The sequence below is a fragment of the Prunus mume genome, linkage group LG3 (genome assembly GCF_029339155.1).
Source record: "Prunus mume cultivar Tortuosa linkage group LG3, ASM2933915v1, whole genome shotgun sequence".
Taxonomy (NCBI): Eukaryota; Viridiplantae; Streptophyta; class Magnoliopsida; order Rosales; family Rosaceae; genus Prunus; species Prunus mume.
In genome coordinates this window covers 3,183,344-3,203,649 of record NC_142700.1, presented here as the reverse complement: position 1 = coordinate 3,203,649, position 20,306 = coordinate 3,183,344, and the positions used below count along the sequence as shown (strand labels likewise).

At 38.3% G+C, this 20,306-nt stretch overlaps 1 protein-coding gene and 1 pseudogene across 5 annotated transcripts; both read left to right on the top strand.

Annotated features, from left to right (window-relative positions):
* The first annotated feature begins 1,750 nt into the window (after positions 1-1,750).
* On the top strand, positions 1,751-5,001 carry LOC148918424 (auxin response factor 15-like). 4 transcript variants are annotated; one of them, XM_089048311.1, is made up of 6 exons: positions 1,751-1,902; positions 2,071-2,374; positions 2,447-2,521; positions 3,140-3,254; positions 3,614-3,773; positions 3,862-5,001. In XM_089048311.1, the coding sequence occupies exons 5-6, from the start codon at positions 3,707-3,709 to the stop codon at positions 4,776-4,778; spliced, it is 984 nt and encodes a 327-aa protein (XP_088904437.1). In that variant the 5' UTR covers positions 1,751-1,902; positions 2,071-2,374; positions 2,447-2,521; positions 3,140-3,254; positions 3,614-3,706; the 3' UTR covers positions 4,779-5,001. The 4 variants fall into 4 exon arrangements, with proteins under 4 accessions (XP_088904437.1, XP_088904438.1, XP_088904436.1 ...); XM_089048312.1 differs by lacking the exon at positions 3,140-3,254; XM_089048310.1 differs by lacking the exons at positions 2,447-2,521; positions 3,140-3,254.
* Positions 5,002-12,110: 7,109 nt separating this feature from the next.
* LOC148918423 (exocyst complex component EXO84C-like) lies at positions 12,111-19,202 on the top strand (annotated as a pseudogene). The gene is made up of 6 exons (XR_016125678.1): positions 12,111-12,407; positions 12,501-12,592; positions 13,414-13,529; positions 14,144-14,238; positions 15,463-16,496; positions 18,698-19,202. The product of XR_016125678.1 is annotated as an exocyst complex component EXO84C-like (transcript).
* Positions 19,203-20,306: the final 1,104 nt, after the last annotated feature.

Sequence of the window (20,306 nt, the reverse complement as noted above, 5' to 3'; positions counted from 1 at the left end):
CAAGAGCGACTGATATTGCCGATAAAGCACGAGCTCAAGCAGATGTTGCTCAAAAGGAAAAGAGTGAGATGCAGAAGTTGGCAATGGAAAGATTGGCCCAAATTGAGAGGGCTGAGAGGCATATTGAAAGTTTGCAAAGGGAAAAAAGAGCCTTGGATGATGAGTTAGAGAGAATTCGTGTATCAGAGACGGGAGCTCATCTGGAGGCAAGAGTTGAAGAAAGAGAGACGGAAATAGAATCATTATTAAAATCAAATAATGAGCCAAGAACTAGTACTGTTCACATCCTTCAAGGCCTTCTGGACAGTGAGCGTGCAGCACACGCAGATGCAAACAATAGGGCAGACTCCCTGTCTCTTCAGCTACAAGCTGCACAGGCAAAACTTGATTCACTCCAGCAAGAGTTGACTTCTGTTCAGCTGAATGAAACAGCACTGGATAGCAAGCTAAAGACTGCTTCCCACGGGAAATGCTCAAGGGTAGATGACTGTGAAATGGGCATGGACTCTGTTCAAGACATGGAGATGAGTGACCGGACTGTAAGAGTAAATAAGAGGTCTAGAAGTAATACTAGCCCTCTAAAGCACAAACAAGCAGAAGATGGTGGTTCAGTATTCAAGGGAGATGAGGATACCCGCAGTCAGCAAACTAACTCGGAAGACTGTAGAAAGTTCAGTGTCACAAAAATTAAGCAAGAACTCACAAAATATAATTTTGGTGCCCGAGTGCTGGATATGAGAACTGGTGCTAGCAAAAGAGAACGGCTTGAACTGTACGAGAGTTGCATGCTTCAGAAGTCGTGAACAGTTGAAGCTCTTGTGCAGTAGGAGGGTAATGCGTAATCTACACAGGTAGTTGTTGCCGTGGATTAGTCCAGGACCTGGCAAGAGCTTCAAGTTCTCGATGGTTTGGTTTTATGATAGATCTCACCAGAATTGGTGCAAAAACTATCTGTTATTCTATTGTAACTACAAAATGGTTGGAATACTAGTGCTTTAGGCTACTGACATCAGCTACTCGTTAGGTGACATACTGGTAATTTGCTTATATTTATGTTTTCTTTTTAATTTTCATCACCCTCCAAGTATTATTCCATACGTGTTGCTTGCAGTGGGGTCTATCATGCGCCTGTATAACGATCTATTATGTGTTTGTCAGCCAACTTCTACCTCTCTGTGTTTTGTGGGCAAAAACTTTTTAGTAGTGTATTGCTGTTTGAAGAATGAATTTATAAGTCCAGGTGTGGGTAAGTTTAGTTTCATTTTGTGCTGCGTGTGTTATTTTAAGGACAATTTAGTTTCTTTTGGTGCTCTTGCTGCGTGCTTGGTATAGAAATATTTTTTTTGAAGAACCAGAGTGTTACTTTTGTTTGTCTTTTGGTTTTCATGTTGGTCATGTAATTTTTTTTCATATGTCTAACCAACGCAGTTATGCTATTGAATATTTCAACAACTCGAAGTCAGTATTTTGCATTAATCTGATTTGGAAATTGAACACGAGTTGCGGGAAGGGGAAACTGATGCCGATGGCGAGGAGGAGGATGTCGAACCAATGGGGAAGTCAACTACACCCCATATGTTCTGCAAAAACCCTTACTGCTTCGGATACTAGCGGTCACAGAGGCTTCTCTGTTCTTCGTCGTGCTGCTGAAGATTGCTTTTCCCCTGGTATTCGTAGTTCATTTTGTCCCCCCACATGTAGTTCAGCATAACCTGTTTGGGACTTCCGTTACCTGAAATGATTTTTATAAATGCTTCATAAGTCTAATCAAGTACAAGTTCGTATTTTATTTTGAGACAACTAAATTATGCTTGTAGGATTACAATCAACAAAGGCCTTCACAAGAACTGATAGCAAAGGATCTGCATGGCCTGGAGTGGAGGTTCAGACATATATATAGGGGTATGCAAAAAGATATCTCATGTTTTGTTTGCATTAGTTGGGGGTTTATCTCTTCACGAAACAATAGCAATCTTATTAGGGTTTTATTATGAACTTTGTAAATGGAATATTTTAGATTCAGTGAGTTTCTGATTTTTATTCTTCTTTCCATTGGCTTGAGTGGGGCAGCCACAAAGGCATTTGCTCACCACTGGGTGGAGTGCGTTTGTGAACAAGAAGGAGCTCGTATCCGGAGATGCAGTGCTGTTTCTTAGGGATATGAATCCTTCGGTTCAAGAAACTTTGGATGCCCTTATTCATGATTCTCATACAATGTTCATAATAGGGGCGAGGAATTAGAAGGGCAGCCCAGGTTAAAGGTTCTGCTACTTATCCAACTCTTCGTAGCCAGCAATTAAACTATAGTACTATCACAGATGTGATGAATGTGGTTCAAAATGCATTTCGAAACAGAAGATGCAGCAGAGCGAAGGTTTGGCATTCTTAAATTTGACATGGTTGAAGTATTTAAAGTCCAATTTTAATTAAAATTTATTTTTGGCAGATACACTGGGCTGATAACTGGGATTAGTGAATTGGATCCTGTAAGATGGCCTGGTTCAAAATGGAGTGTCTAGTTGTACGTTACTTTTCATAGATCTTTTATATATATAACTGGGCTGATAACTGGGATTAGTGAATTGGATCCTGTAAGATGGCCTGGTTCAAAATGGAGTGTCTAGTTGTCCGTTACCTTTGATAGAGCTTTTCTATATATATATATATATATATTTATATTTATATCTTAAACTTATTTATCTTAAACTTTTACATGAGCATGCATTACTGCTTTGTTGCCGCACCTTTGGTTCTCTAAACTAATCTATATGGTAGGGGTAGAAGTAAATTCCCGTCCTTGTTAGTTGTTTGTGTATTTAGTTTGTTGATTTTACATTTAAGATTCGCAAAACCATTTCCTGAACAAATCTGGTGTAAGCCTTTTTAACAAGAGTTGAAGCATTTGGGGCACTGGACAAGAGGGCAAAAAAGAACGAAAATTGTATGACATCTTCACCATGTTAAAACTAAAATGAATTGCCTACACTCCTTTGTTTTTGTCATGAAATGTCATGAGGGTTTAGCACACTTTTTGGCTAAATCACGGTATGAAGGGATAAATCTGCTCTCGTATTTGTCACAAAATTTGTCCTGTGAAAGAATAACAGAGAGGAAAACAATAATTCTTTCATTGATTTAGGGACCATATATATACAAGAGAGAGAGCAGCCAATATGGCTTGCTGCACAAGCACTGAATTACAGGAAGGAATAAAGGCCTTGGAGTTGCAAAAAAATGTGTGCACAATAATCAAGGTTTGATTTCCTGATTTGTAGGCAATAGTGTAGATTCACCTGTGTTATGTTGATCAAAACACCGTACTCATAGCCCTGTGGATAGAAGCTCAGGGCCTTGATTATTTGAACCCTATCATGTTCAGAAATATTTTTAATGTTTCATAGACATCGGTGTTGCATATTGTAGCTGTCAAGTCTTTAGAACTGCAAAAGGATTTGTTGAGTTATTTTTTACTGCCTTGAAAGCTGTATTAACCTAAATATCACAAATGATGTTTTCTCTGCTCTGTAGTATGCCAATGCTAACTTACAAGTTGATAAGTTCATGCCATTAGCACTAAATACATTGGTTTCAAACTTTTCTTTTGCTCTTGCAGGTAAGGTGGGATGATATAGACACAAGTAAGCACGGCAGGGTTTCCCCATGGGAAATCGAGCCATCTGGTTCTGTTTCTAGTTCTCATAGCTGAATGGCAGCTGGTTTGAAGAGGGCCAGGAGTGGCTTGTCTGCAGCAAAAACAGAATTTCTAGTTCCTAGTATGTCGTGCATTCAGATTAGAAAATTTCATCGTGACACTGTCTCTGCAACATAATTTGTTGATTGTAACATTTTTTTTTCGTACAGATGTTATTGGAGCATCAGACTTTGGGGAATCTTTAAGGTTCCAGAAGGTCTCGCAAGGTCGAGAAATTTTGGGTTTTGATAATCATTCTGAGGGTTTAGGTGGTCAGAATCAACATCCATCTGAACCAAGGAGGAGTTTTCATGGTTCTAGTTGTCCTGGGATTGCTGCTGGTGCTGGAGGTAATGGTCTCAGAAAGTCACTTGCGGACTCTGAGATTACCTCAACCGGCATAGGCTTTGGGGAATCATTCCAATTCCATAAGGTTTTGCAAGGTCAAGAAATATTTCCAAGCCCACCATATGGAAGAGCTTCCACAACTAATGAGGCTCATGAGTATGGTGGCCCTGGAATCTATGGTGGTTTTCGGGCGCCAAGCTTTGGAAATGGGTGGTGTGCCATGTTGCAGAGCAATAGTACACACGTGCACCCATCTGCCTCGTCTGTGCGAGTTTCATCACCATCATCTGTGTTAATGTTCCAGCAAGCAATGAATGGGGTACCGGAATTCAATTCAGTATACAATGGTCATGACCAGGAGGAACAGAGAGTTATTAAACGAACTCCATACATCTCTGAATCAGATGGTGGAAAGCAAGCATCATCCTCATTTTGTGAACGTAGCTTCAGCAGGGAAGATCGTGGAGGCATGAATTCTTACAATCAACGCGGTATCTCAAATCATCCTGTAATAAGTCAGTCAACATTTAGTGGCAGAGTCAGGAAACGGTTTCACCGTACAAAGGCAGCTGTAGACTCTTTGGTTTGTCGTTGTCTGAGGAAAAACGTGTCCCAGACAGAGAACAACTCAACCTCAAGTGCATCTACATTAAATCCTGGATCTTCCTTGTTTCCCAAAGTTGGAGTGCAGTTTCATTCAAAGCCTGCTTTAATGACATCAGCAGTTGGAAGGAATTAACTGTTGAAACTGACTATTAAAATTCTCCATCTCATATTTATTATGTTAAGTAGTTGATTGTTGTAAAATTGGGAAGTGTAGAGTTCTTTAATGCGTTAGTCGGCAGGCAAGAAAGTTCCTTTGTATATATATCAGAGAAGGTTATCTCTGCGTTGTCATGAATAAGCAATACAGCTCTCTTCTCTTGCGGGGGGTGTAGGCATTGTAAAGCCGAACCACGTTATATTGCCTTGTCTGTTTTACTCTTCTTCCCTTCTTATTTATTTTCTACATTAACCGTATCAAAGTAAGCAACCACTTTGGTGCATGAGATGCACTTTTCAATATTATGGTGTAGTACGCATCTTTGTCCAAGTAGACAGGACATTCAATCTTCTCAAACATTGGTGGGTACGATCATCTGATTTGTGAGGTGGGTGTGTTTATGTATAGGAATGGGCTTTTGACTGGCGTGGAGAAGGGATGGAAAGCTGTTCACAAAGTTGGTAGAATATATGTATTGCCTTGCCTCTCATATGATAGTGTTGCTGGGGAGAAGAGAAAAAAAAAAAAAAAAAAAAAGAGGGAGAGGGGTTCCAAACTGAGCAAATTCTATCTACGCAATTACATACAATTGTTAATTTTATTCCTCCTCTTCCCTACATGATGCTTGTTCTGTTCCAAAGTGGCTTGCTATATTCCTAATTTTATTGTTTCTAATCATTCATTATATCTAAATGAAGAATTTTGTGACTGGTTATTGTTAGAGAATGTAGAGCAATAGAAAATTCTGAATTATATCTTGAAGCTGGAAATTACATGCCATGTTCTGCTGGAATATTCTATATTTAGTAGATAGTTGCATCAATCCAATAAAAAGCAACCTAAAAGTCCATGCAATAACTCGTTATATGTAAATACGCATTTAAGATTCATGAGTAAGGACGACAAGTTGTAGATCCAAGTCTTAATCAAGTACTAAACTAAACTAGCTCAACAACGTTACATCAATCAAACTGAGCAATGCATAAAGTAAAGCTGCCGATTCCGAATGCAATGCAATGCATAAAGTAAAGCTGCCGCATGCATGCCTAAAAATTGAATTACCTTATAGACCATTTCCTCGGCCGCCTAGAAGAAGAAGAAGCGTCAGCAGCAGCAGTCTCTTTTCGTCCATTTTCCCTTGCCCTCTTTGATGAAACTAGTGTATGTGTATGCGTACGCTGCTGCTCTTCCGCTTCATGATGATGATTTGAACGACCTGGTAAGTATTGGCGCCGGCCACCATGGGAGCACAAAAGGAAAGACTGGGAAGACAGATCTCCCTCCCCATCTTAAACTGAAAGGTGTGAATTGAGTGGTCCAAGTGGTCTCCTTTAACGTTCTTGCACCAATGTTGTACATGACAATGCGACCAAACAATTGTAGATACAAGACATCCTCATTATTTGGATCGAAAGCTAGCACCAAAACCCTTTTTGTCCTCCCGTGGTGCTCATCGTTCCACTTTTTAGTGAGAGGATTTGCCGAGATTAAGTCGAACATGCGAGCTGTGTCTACCAAACACCATTTTGCAGTCTCCTTGACTTGACCATGACCTTTCCAATCCCAATCCCAAACACCGTGACCATCGTCTTTCAACTCCCAAACACTCACAGCACCTAGAGTGTGAGCAGGATCGTCATGATCTAAATTGGTAGAGGAGAAGACGCACATCCGCAGACACCCTTCTCCTCCTCCTCCTCCACACTCACTTAGGAAGTCAAACCTTCCAGATTCGATTTCAGGCTTATCAATGTAACGAAAGAGATATATACTATCATCAAGCTGGTCACGAGGAGAGTAGAGATCCAACCCAACAGTAAAGCCCTCAACATCACTCCACCAATACAAGCTTCCATTGTGAGCAACCCCGGGGTAGGGAGCCAATTTGCTAAAACAAAACCTCCTTGGGCTATTTACACGTCCTAGTGTCCATTGACCAGTCTCAGAAGAGAATATCTCCAGGTAGAATTCGCCGGAAACCTCGGGAAGTTCCAATTTATCGTCATTTATTCGCACAACCTTGTACCTATACTCAACATTAGTAAGATTATGATTAAGCTGAATATTGACATTCCTCCTACTAGATCTTTCTAGATCTGCTGCTTGCTTTCGATAGTAGGGATCGCATATGAATCCAACCATTACGCACTTGTGGCGTCCTCCTGATCCACGTCGAGGTCCACGTCGAGGGGGAGGGAGAGCATCCCATTGCTTGGTGTATGGATTGCAGATGTAGTAATCACGTTGATAATACGTGGTTGCACAACACAAAATTAAATCATTATATGCTCCTATCACAACCGGCTCACCTTTAAAAGGATCAACAATATCAGCTTGGAAACAAGGGAGGAAACTCAGAGACAACTCATGTTCATGTGGTTGATGATCAGGCTCCGATGACACGGAAAAAAATTTCCTCTCACATGGTTCCTCTTCATCGGGCTGCTCCGATGATGACGTGGAAAGAAATGTACTTCTTCTTGTTGTGCGCCTTCTATCCGAGATGATTATAGCACGTGCACGTGCACGTGCAATGATGCGGTTTTGGTTGCCACTTTGGATTTGGAAATAGTGTCGAAAAAAATAAGGATCAAAGATGAGACTGAACCAACGTTTGGAGACACACATGCATCGAGCCGCACACTTAGGAGGGAGTCGGGAAAGAATTTCTAGCAATACAAACTGAGGGAGATCATCAAGACTAATATTCATGGGCATGGCTAACTCTTTCGATATTGGTTTTCCGGGTGCCCACCTTTTTGATCTTTTTAATGGAGACTGATGATGATCAGAGGCTTCTCCAATAGGTTTGGAGAACGACATATCCAAAATAATAACAGGCCAAACTTGGCCTAAATACTGCAGCATCGGACAGACTTATGTCCGATACTACAGTCATTTACGTCGGTTTGAGAGGAAATGGTTGAGAACCAAGATTAATACAAAGAACATGAATTTGAAACCAGGCTTGAGAGCAAAACATAAAACTTCATTTTAATTGATAAAAATTGCCAAATTGTTTCTAATGGCATAACAGTCTAAGTATACCAAAATATTTGATGGCAAAATCGTGGAATAGGAACCCGAACAAAGGCTTTATTTATTCTGGTGTTCGTGCTCCAAAGTGATGGTCTTCCATGTCCTCCACAGGTGTAAGGTTTTTGTCTAGTTGGGATCTGACGCTCGCCTTTTGGGGTGGCGTCCTAGTTTGTAAATGTCCTAGCTGGAGTTTTTGTGTTTATCTTTGGGTTTGTCTAGTGCGGTTGGGTCCTCTTCGCCCTTTGAAGTGTTGCACGTGGTTTTTGCAGTTGTTCGTCTGGCTCCTGTTGTGTTTTGGCTGTGCTGCTGTTTGTTTGGTTGTTGTTTGGTTTGTCTCCTTTCCCTATCAAGGAAATTTTCGGATGATTCCGATTCCGAAACCCTTAACTGACAAAAAAGGATTTAAGAGATTTAAATGCCAAGACTAGACATTTCGTAAAAATCTCAACTAAACTTTTATTAAGAAAGCCCAACTTAGGGGTTCAATAAGTAGTCCAACAGGAACTTTACAGGCCCAAATAGGTTGTACTTTAAGTCTCTACATAGAATGGCCTAGTTTGAAGATATTTATATAGGACTAAACACCTGAAGTTTATTCTTGTAGTCGATGTGGGACTCCAAGCAGAAATGGGACTGCAACTTCTCTCTCCACTCTTTTCTTGATTTCTATTTGGTTCCATCACTTCTCCTCACTCTTCCATTACTTCCTCTCTAATCCATGAATGCCAACCTTCATTTTCTTTCTTTCTTAAAACTTTAGATATGGAACAATATGTACTGATCCCGTTAGGAAAAAAAAACAAACACTTCTCCAACCAAAAAAGAAATCATTCTTCAATTCTTTATCTCTACTGTTTCTTCTCTTGCATTTTTATTTTTCTGGGTTTGCACTAAATCATTTATCCGATGTATATGTTCTCCATTGAATCCTCATTGGAGCTCTCTTCTCTTGTTGCAATACCCACACCTTTTTCTTTATCATTTATTTTTTCTGGTTCTACCGCCTGGAGCCGGGAACAGTAGACTCCTTTCATGCATTAGGCCAATGCTAGTAAAAAATATGATGATTCATATGACATTTAAGGGCTGGTAAGGACAAATTAATATCAAATGATTGCTGAGTAAAATTAAAAATAATTTTTTGTTTTTATTTTATTAATATTTCTTCATCTTTCATGCCCTTTTTATATGTTTTCTTATCTCTTTACCTCCCACCACCAAAGAATATGAAGAAGAAGAAGAAACTCTGAAAAATCGACCTAGGTGGCGCCTAGACCCTAAGCGGGAGAACACTGCTGCGAGTTCACTCTAAATGTAAAGGGTAGGCGTCAGAGAGTTAGGCGGCACTTGGGAATGTTTCACAGTAAATCAATCCAAGGGTTCAATTTTTTCTTCTTCTTTTTGTTCATGGGAATGTTTTCCTTTAACTACATAAGTTTGGATGCTGCTTTACTGGGTGGTAATCAGAGCTTGTGGAGAATTTAGTACTCACAACATCTTTTATGACATAGTGATGACAGTGTACTTCTATAACATAGTATTAACAGTGTACTTTTTTTTCTTTTTGTAAAGGTATTTCCTTTTGCCTTTGCGATTGTATGTGGTGAAACTATGGATAATTGGAGGTGGTTTCTGCAAAAGATATCGAATGTCTTGCTGTGTTGTTTTAGTTTTTTTAAAAAATTTGTATGAAATGGTATTAACAATGTACTTCTATAAAATGGTATTAAAAGTGTACTTCTATCACATGTTATTAACAGTGTACTTCTATCACATAGTATTAACAGTGTACGGAGGTTTAGTGGAGAATGGTGGTAAGGACAGCTCCTTGATTTTCACGGTTTTTTTTTAGTTTTGGTTTTTTTTTTTAAATTTGGGCTGGGCTTGTTTTGGGTTCTTTTTGAGTTTTTTGTATTGGGCTTGTTTTAAGTTAATCAATGGTAGAGATGTAATTTATAGAAACTTCAACACTCATTTCTTACTTAGTAAATAGGTTTTAGGTGTGTTTCTAAAGTGCATTTCATATGAGATTTTTTTTTATAATTTTAGCCCCTATTTTGAGTATATTACTAAAACTCCCTTAATTTTAACAGAAGCATTCCAATCACCCCAGAGCGAAGATGAGGGACCCTTCAGCCTACAAGTAAGAATCAGCTCTCTCGCTCAATGCACTTGAAATTGTATTGCATAATTAATAAGCACTTCTGCATGAATTATGTAGGAAATTAGTAACAAGGCTGAGGCATTGCTTGGGGAACGGATCAAATTTTTGTCTCCAATAGATAAATAGTGAGCATTTTTCCAATGAAAGAGATGGGTTTTCAACATTGTTGTAGCCCTCCTTTATAACAGTATTTGATTTTTCTTTTCCAGTTTTTATTCAGGTAAAGTGGATGGTTAGTTATAATTCTCAAAACAACACACACCAGGTGAATCAATATGACTAGTTTCAAACAACAATTTCTGTAGTTCAGCAACTACGTGGAATTTTTTATTTTTTATTTTACAGAATAAAATACATCCTTCCTGACCTATTACTATTAGGCATGTGATTATTGCACATCCATTCCTTTCGGGAGAGTGTATTAGGGTAAATCAGAGTATTTTTGGTAGTTTTTTTTATTTTTATTTATAGAGAAACGGAAAAATTACAAACGGAAACCACGAGGGCACGCAGGCCCAACTAAATCAAAGTAGAAAGGAGCTGAGCAACCTAAAGGAAGACCCCGCTCCCAAAGGTGGGAAGTGTTCAGATTGTGGCCTAAACTAGCTAAAGCGTCAGAAGTGAAATTAGCTTCCCGGAGGACATGCTGGAAGGAAATTTCATCGCAGTATTTTTGGTAGTTAAATGGGGTGTACTTAGTTAATTTTACATTTTCATTAAAATATTAGGATGTACTTGGATCATAGGGTGTACTGGGTTAATTTTAGGGTTCGTTTAGCAGCACTCTTTTCTATATACGAATGAAAAAATTAAAATCAATTAATCTAAGCAGTTACATTACACATTTTAACATGATAATATTTTGAATTAATGACATGTTTTTTTATTTAAGGATTGTAATGATAAAATGCATATCACGATGTGCGGAAGCAAGAAAAAATAGTGGAACTCAGGGTGAAGATAACTGCGATGTAGACTGATCACGATGTACCATAATCATAATACCCCCAAAATTTATACCTAAAATGGTTAAATCAGTAAAATAAAGAGATATTTAGTCAAATACCCAATCTTAGCACAAAAAATATAATAAACCCTACACCATTTAATTTCCATAAACAAACCAAAAAAAAAAAACCCCCAAAAAAATAACAGCTGGCTTTATTTAATTTAATTTTGATTATTAAATTACTTTGATGCCCTATTGGGTGTTTTGGGTTTTTTATGAGCTTTTGGGGTTGAGTTTCTTTTAAGAAATAGATAGCAGTTTTGTAATTTATGAGAAGTTAAAAGCCTCTTTATTATGTCAAGGGAATCAATGCTAGATGGCTCAAGAAATTCTACCCAACCTTGTGGGATGCCAAGGGAATCGATCTCACTTGACAAGAATAACATGCCAAACTTGACCTAAATAGGACAGACATAAGTCCGGTGCCACGGTCATTTCCATCGGACAAACTTGTATCATCTCATTCGATCTTTACTTTATAAAGACCGCCAAAAGTTTGAATAACAAACGCAGTGGTTTCTGGAAGAGGAAATGCTTATAAAACACTTGGTCAAATGGTTGAGAACCAAGATTAATACAAAAAATATGAATTTGAAACCAGGCTTCAGAGCAAAACATAAAACTTCATTTCAATTGATAAAAATTGCCAAATTGTTTCTAATGGCATAACAATTTAAGTATATCAAAATATCAAAAGCAAAAATTGTTCAAAAAATCGCGCCTAGAGCTATTAATGCCTAACTATATCCCTTAGAGCATCCACAATGGGAGGGTGTATGTTAAATATATATCATTTGTCGCCAGAATCATCTCCAATGGGAAGATGTAAATGGTTGTAAGATATGGCATTTGAAGATGTGAATTAAAATCTGCACTAATGACTATTTTGCTTGACAAAGCAAACGAAGATTATGACCCAAAAAAAGAAAAGGCATTTGAAGATGTGAATTAAAATCTGCAAATAAGCTGTGACAGGAGTGCCCAAATACTGTTCCAAGATATGGTGGTGGGCTCGGCCTAAATGTAATTTGCCTTGGCCCAAATCTTTAGCCTATATATGAAACGCCAAGCTTTACAAAGTGTTGAGGGATTGGAGTGGACGGTAGGCTGAAAAAGCGCGGGAAAGAAGGCCCATATGTAGCCGAATTTGAAGAAAGAAGGGCAAAGGAGATACTAATACACAGATTAGGGTTTTTGTCTGAAAGAATTGGGGGAAAATGGAGAAGGGAACCCAAGGGACCATAGTTCTGAGAAGAAGCGCAAATGGAGAGTCAGAAGAAGAAGAAGAACAAGTGGCGGACTTGAGTGGTCAGGTGCACCTGCTCCCCTGCTCCGTCAAATACTATGGCCCTTCCTCTGTTTCCCACTACTTCAAACCCAAACCCACCGGTAGGTAATATATATATGCCCTCTTTTTCTCACAGACAATTGCGCAAACACTTATATGACATAACTGAGTAATGGGTTTTTCTTGGGGCTGATGAAGGAATGAGTCTGAGGGTTTAAAGACGCAGGAAGCTAATTTCAGAGGAAGGAAGTTGCAAGGAGCCTCCATTCCCATCCCAAATGGGTATTCTGGTATGTCATTGCAGTTTCTGTCAGTAAATTCAGTACCTGTGTGGCCCCTTATCTTAGTCAATTTCTTCATCTAGTTTTTTTTAGCTCTAGTTTGTTTGAGGTCAATGCTTCTGCATTGATGTTTTAGAGAGCGGGGTTGTTTTGAACGGTGGCAAATAAAGCTTCGAACTTTGGTCTGAGATCGCCAATAAGCCAACTTTTTAAAGTGCTGTAAACATTACCCGCTTTACTTGGTTAAGTTTCATCCACTTTTCTCTTCAAAGATAAGCTTTGGTTATCTCATATTTTCGTGGTGCTTTACTCTCATTGTTAATTTCTTTTAGGCCTAACAATACATTTATTGTAAAGATTTTCCATTGCTCATCTTTATGTCTGAAATACCAATTACAAAACCTTTTCCTTTTTTGCTCCATTTTATAGTTTATTCTTCCTCCCTTCTTTGAAGGGAAGTATTTGGGTACTGCTGGCACCTTTACTCTGGAGCAAAGGTGAAACTGATGTTTTCTTGATATAGAAGTGAAGGGAGAGAGAAATGAGACCCAGAAAGAAAAGAATGTGGTAGATTAGTAAGAGATTTGTACCCAATTGATTTCGTGTTTGTATGTTATCATGGACACATGTGATGCTAGGGGTGACTATTGTTGCGTCTTATAATTGATCACCCTCATTGAGGCTTATGTGAGTGGTACAAACCAACTACCTAGTATTTTTTTTTTATAATTCTAAAATAAATTTAAATTTTAAAAAAACAAACCTCTCGTGGAGAGGCTAGTAATAATTTAAGGTAAAAAGTAATATAATAACAATTTGGGGTAATGCAGAGCCCAAACGTAAGTCGAAAATGGATAGCAGCGAAGAAGACGACAACTTCCCATCAATTGAGAGCATCACTCCCCAGTCTAAAGTTGACTCTCTTTACCAATCCCACACTGAAAAGGTTTCTTCTTCCTCTCTCCATAACCCTCTATTCAGCTCACGAGAAATTGTTTAAAATCAATTAAGGAAAATGCTTTTTGTTCTTTTTTAAAATCTCCCACATTTGTTGTTCATGGAAGATTTAACATTTCGCTTTCACATGTTTTTTTTTTCGGGCGATCAATTTTTTTGGACCCCAGCTTCTAGCTCTTTAGGAGTTTTGAGGATTGCCCATTTCATATTAATCAATAATGTTGAGTTCTTAGCTGAAGTTGTTTCTTTTCATTCTGTGCTTAAGTACAATTTGAGGGAACAAATGTATTTGCCATCCGGGTGATGTCTATTTCAAGTTATACTTGTGTTTATAGTGAATAAGCAGGCGTTTCATACTTAAGAATATGTAGTTAATGCATTCTGTTTTCTGTAAGCTTGTTTGGGTAAAAATATAAGGACTTTGCGGCAATTTGGACAGTGAGTTGCTGTCTGAGGTTGGAAGCTGCGAGAATTTATTTGCTATAGTTATTCTTTTAAGTGTTGCTGGTGATGCTACTGTTTTATTGTTTCAATAAGCAGTTGTTATCATTATTGTTATTGTTGCTGTCACTCCTATAACATATACATATATTATGAATGCAGGGAATTAGAAAGCTATGTTGTGAGCTGTTAGATTCAAAGGATGCAGTGGAGAACTTATGTGGAAATATGCGAACGAAGTACTTGGCTTTTTTGAGGTAATGTAATGACACTGAATGATTTGTATGCCTGTTTAACAATAAAACAATCATGAACTATATATGTGAAAAGAGAACAAAATAGTTTACAAAGTTTTTCATGTACTTAGTCTGCAAGTTTGAAATAATTGATGCTTACTATCTACTTTTTGAGCTTGTTGGCATAGGGAAAGAAAAATACAGGAAAAATCTTTAAGGAACAAGGATTTCCACATGAAAATTTATCTGTATATAACATGTACGCGACAATAATGTCGGTCAGTGATCCTATATACAAGAAGTTAGCCTAGTTACAGAGTTTTAGGCTATCTTATTTAAAAAGAGAGAAGGGGTCCAGAATTTTAGGCTCATATGTGGTTCAACTCAAATCAAGGGCGTGCGCAGAAATTTGCTATTATGAAGAGTTTTATGGGCGACCTGATGAGAATTTCAAAAAGACTAAAGCAGTAATAAAATATATTATCTTCTTATAAGAAAAAAAATTTATGGGAAACAAAACTACTGAGTTTTATGTAATCTTATAATTATGTGACTGGACCAACCAAATTGACAACTTGAAGCAATGGGGTCACGAAGGTGATGTGGAAACTCAAATGTTAGATTTATAACTCGAAACCTAAAAAATATATTACAATATGGCATTGAAAAAGTTTATTCAGAATGATAAAACAGTGTCTAATCCATTTTGCAGCTGTGCAACTCAAATTTTCCATGGCATGATTCTTGGGCAGGGGAATGCTAGGATGGCTAAACTTCTCGGAGAGCATAGTTTAATTTAACAGGAAATATGTATGTGGTTAATATCAACTTAACATACATCCCAACCTTTTTCCTCTTTGAGGATTGTATGTCACGTGTGTGGGGTTGTCCAACGTTAAAGCGTTTTTAATGACTGCCCCAAGTCTCCCACCTCACTTTTCTTGGGAAATCACTTTGGAACCCCAGAAGGGCATGGACCATTCTTACTCACCTTCATATTTTTGTTACTTAGAACTATGGATCCTTGATATCCACTGCATCCTTTAAATCTCTAAATCCTCAAAGTCAAGAACATATTTTGAGGTCTGTCTGGGCTTGCCTTTCAAAATCCTGAAATATGGTCACAAAATGGCCCAAAGTTGTTTTCTTTCTTAGCGTACATTGCTTTGATTTTCATTCAATTTAATACGTTCATTAATCCTGTCTATCCATGCATGCATGATCCGATCTTAATGCTAATTGCAGAATATCTGAGGAGGCTGTAGAAATGGAACACGAGTTGGTTGAGCTCCGAAAGCATATTTCAGCTCAAGGGATTCTTGTGCAGGATTTGATGACTGGTGTATGCCATCAATTGGAAGAATGGAATCAATCTACTACTGAAATCCAGCCAGACCCTGAGATTGGTGAACTTCAGGATCCCTTGCCAATTGAGATAGATGATCACAAGATAAGTTTTGGAGAAAATTGATGTTCTCTTAGCTGAGCATAAAGTAGAAGAAGCATTAGAGGCTTTAGATTCTGAAGAGAGAAACTCTCCAGAACTGAAAAGCTCTGGAGATAATTCATCAACTGAAGGGTCCTCATACGGATCTGCTTTCTTGAAAAGAAAAGCAGTGCTTGAAGGTCGGCTAGTTGAGGTTACAGGACAACCTTTTGTTAGTTTTCCTGAGTTGCAGAGGGCCTTAAGTGGGTTAATAAAGATTGGAAAAGGTCCATTGGCACATCAGTTACTGCTGAAACTTTATGGGTCCCGTCTTGAGAAGAGCATTGAAGCTCTTTCTCCTTCTTGTTCTGTCTGTCCAAAGACATATCCAGCAACTTTGTCTAAACTCGTATTTTCTGCAATCTCACTGGTAACGATGAAGTCTGGTTCAATATTTGGTGATAATCCTGTTTTTACAAACAGAGTTGTACAATGGGCAGAGTGGGAAATTGAATACTTTGTACGGTTAGTGAAAGAGAATGCACCATCTTCCGGTACAGTTTCTGCCTTACGTGCAGCTAGCGTTTGTGTTCAGGCTAGTCTCAACTACTCTTTGATGCTGGAACGGCAAGGCCTGAAACTGTCAAAATTGATTTTGGTGCTGTTGTGGCCTTTTATTGAAGAAGTTTTACAATTGAACTTTAGACGGGACAGAAAACTTGTCCTTAATTTGATAGAAGCTGATGAGTGCAGGTCATTTTCACCTCGCTTTGCACCTCCATTGTCTGCATTCACAATATCATCAGATAGTATGCTCGCTGATAGTGGGATAAGATTTATGTGCATCGTTGAAGTAAGTTAGTCTTATACTAATCCTTCTAGAAATAATTTTTAAATTCATCTCTTTGTACTGATACAAGCAATTCAAATGGGCTGGTCTTGGTAGGTATTTTGAAGATTGAACTTGAGGAATTAAGATGATGGAAAATTTTCAGACATAAGAATAAAGAAAATGGTATAAAATACTTTAAAATTATATTGAGTTGATTTAACAGTTTGTCCAAATTACTCTTGAGAAGGGGACATTTTAAAATGCTCCAAATTATTCTTCTGTATTTTTGGGAAAGGTCACTCTTCCACTCAACAGGACTTTCATGAGGTTTTGACATGCGATAAATATGTTAAATTAAATGCAATTTTACATGCATATACTCGAGTACCTATGTAGTTTACTAAGTATGCAGGCACCGTCTACAGCTGGTGTGTGTATCTCCATGTGGGCACTGAAGGAAGTTGAGGTTCTACCCCAAAACCAATTGGCAATGGGAGGAGTAGCCCAACTCCTTATAAACTCAGCTAGGTCCCTTAACATTTCAATGTGGGACAAATACTCTCAACACGCCTCGCACATGTGGCGAACTTTCAAGCCTAACACGTGGATAGGGCTCGTCAATGGGTTGGGCTAGCCCGCCCAAATTTAACGGCTTGGGCCGGTCGGGTCGGACTTTAAAGAGGAGAGAAAATATCGAGCCAAGTGGTCGATTTTTAGAAAATTCAAAGCCCAAGCCTGACCCATAGGTCGGGATTGAGAAAGCCCATTGGGTCGGGCTGGGCTAAGCCCAACGGGCCTACTTCATTCGAAAAAAATCATAAACTTAATCATAAGGGCATTTTAGTCTAAATTTGAGATTAAACTCACTTAATTCCAATATTTTCACATCAAACCAAATTCATAAAATACCCAATAAAGTCACACAACTTAATAAGATTTTCCACAAAAATAATAAACACAAAGTATTATTTTTGAGGTTATTACATAATTAGACTGTAATACGTTTTAAGAAATAATTTTAAAAAATAATAAGTATCAAAAAGATATTTTTTTTAAAGGATGGTATAAATAAATATGTAAATGTTTGGTGATGTGTTCAAGAAAAACATGATTATATTTGGTGGTAGTAGTACGATTATGTTTCGTGATATGATTATATTTAGTGATATGATATATTGTTCATCTATATATATATATATATATATATATATAATTGTTGTATTAATAATTGACACAAATTAATGTGCTAATCATCCAATTATAAACTAGGAATGAGTAAAGAAAAGTAAATGAAATGAAACAAATTATATATGTGATTTAAGTGATATAATCCTAATCCTAAACTCTTATTTATACATAATTATATATGTATGCGGGCCTAACGGGCCGGGCTTTTGTGGGTGGGCCAGGCCATCTCAAAGCCCATAACGGGCCGGGTCGGGCTTTTTCCAATGGGCCGGCGGGTTTCATCGCCCGCGGCCAAATGATGAGGCCTACACGTGGACAACACATATTGAGTGACGTAAAGCACGTGTGGCCGCTGGGCCCAACACGTGAAGCATTGCTTTGATACCATGAAGGAAGTTGAGGTTCTACCCCAAAACCAATTGGCGTGGAGGGAGTAGCCCAACTCCTTATAAACCCGTGCAGGTCCCTTAACATTTCAATGTGGGACAAATACTCTCAACAGGCACATCTGATATGTGTGTGTGTCAACATAATTATAATGAACATACAATTTGGTTTTGCAGTATACTCTTCTTAGTCTCTCTGTACATATGCGCTTGAATCAGTTTTGGTCAGTAGTAATGTCAAGTTCATTGATGCATTAGTAATTTGTTAGCAATGACTCAACAATCAGTTATAATGTTATGTTGATTTCACAGGATATAATGGAACAGTTGACCCCTTTTACCATTTTGCATTTTGGGGGAAACATATTAGTAGGATCAGTCGACTTTTTGATAAATACGTGGATGCTTTAATTAAAACGGGTAATTGATAGAGAGAGTGTAAGAAGGATTTGATGTATCTGCATGGGAAGTGGCTTAGCTCTATAAATAAATACTACCCCTTCTCTTCTTCCACTTCCATCCTCCTTCATATCCTCTCTCTCTGTCTCTCTCTATTTGCAGAGAAGCTTAGCAAGACACTCGTCTTTAGTATTTTCTTACTGTATTTTTCTTATCCTACTCTATTCTCTTTGTGGGTTGCAATGATAGGTCCCCTTGGAAGATTCTGCTTCCCCCTGATGAAGAATGTTGTGGAGGCTACCTATTCTGCAAATATCATTTCGACGGCAGAAAAACTCACAAACAGCACCAAGCTAACCAAGGGTCAGCGCTTGAAAGCAGAACAACAGAGGTTGGCTGCCCTAAAGGTCATAACAAGACAAGGTGCAGCGTATGTGACCACCAAAGAGCAAGTTCTCGCTCTTGCTGAGTGTCAGTATAAGAAGAAGGAGGGAGAAGACGAACCGGTTGATGAGGATGAGAAATTGGGACATAAAAGTCCCAAATGGAAAGATTGGAAGTGGAAGTGGGACGGGGACAAGGTCATTGTCTCTAAAGACCTTAAGGTTGAGAAGGCAGACATTAGGAGGGCTCCTGATCAGAAGAATCTGAAGTTTAGAGTATGTAACCTATAGTTAAATTTTTTTTCTTCAAAATACCATAAAATGCCCTTGGTTAATGCAAACATTAAAAATTGAAATTATGAATTCATTGAGGATAATATTATTTAAAAATTAAAATTAAATAACAAAATCAGATAATGGGTCCTATTTTTATGGAACACTCGCCTCCCAGCACGAGCTTCTGTCCTTGTGGGAGGCCTTTTTTCTCCAAATTTGGCGTAATTTGGATAAATGTGGAATCGTCTGGGCTGAAAACACCAGAAGCAAATCAGCAGCAGCAATATGTTCTTTCATAGGGCACAAATCGGACAGGCTTCCAGTGCTCAATTCAAGTTTCATCCTTCGTGAAAGGTGTTCATTAGGATGTCTCGTACTGCATATCCAAATTTAGCGTCATTTGGATACGTATTGAATTCTCAGAATTAGCCCAATTTATGGATGATCAGTGCCCGATAAAAATATGTTCAGCCCGATATGCCCAAACGAGCATCTTCCAGTCCTCAAATCAAGTTTTTTCCTTCAGGAAGTATGTCCAGCTGGATGTCTACAATGTTGTATCTAAATTTGGAAGCATTTAGACAAATTTGAAGGTTTATGGGAATTAAATACTGAAGCATGTTCGGGATAGCTGTTTGTGACGATCAGTCTTGTTGAGTCAAGCCCGATCAGATTGTCCAATTGCTCAAATGGAATTAAATTCTTTATGAATGTTGTTCCTGCTTATGTGGAGAACAACATATCCAAAATTGGCAGCGATTGGATCAATCTAGCATTCTCGGATTATTATACATCAAGGCTTGTCCGGGGAAGAAATCTTAGTGGCTGCTAATCAAGTTTCACCTTCATCAATGGAAGGACTTCTGCAGAAGTGAGTTGATTCAATGAAGAATAAAATATAGATGTGGTGAATGGAAACAATTTAATCTTCTTCGTCCGTTTGAGGATGCCATACTCATCCAATTGATTCCAAATGCGGATACGATGTCGTAGACATCCGTATGAACATCTTTCATGAAGAAGGCAAACTCATTCGGACGCTCTAAGGCCCTCATCAGACAGAATTATATTACTGTAGCTTACTGATACTGAAGAGCCCCTTGAACAGGCTCCTCTTTGGATATGAATCTGAGATGGCTAGACTTATGCAAATGCTCCCAAATTCGGACACTGTGTAGTAGACATTTGGAGGAACAACG

Bases quoted from the DNA above. Each gene is read 5' to 3' on its own strand.
- LOC148918424 (XM_089048310.1), top strand. From the start codon at position 3,707: ATGGCAGCTGGTTTGAAGAGGGCCAGGAGTGGCTTGTCTGCAGCAAAA. The intron at 3,774-3,861 runs GTATGTCGTGCA...TTTTTCGTACAG, and splicing joins AACAGAATTTCTAGTTCCTA to ATGTTATTGGAGCATCAGAC.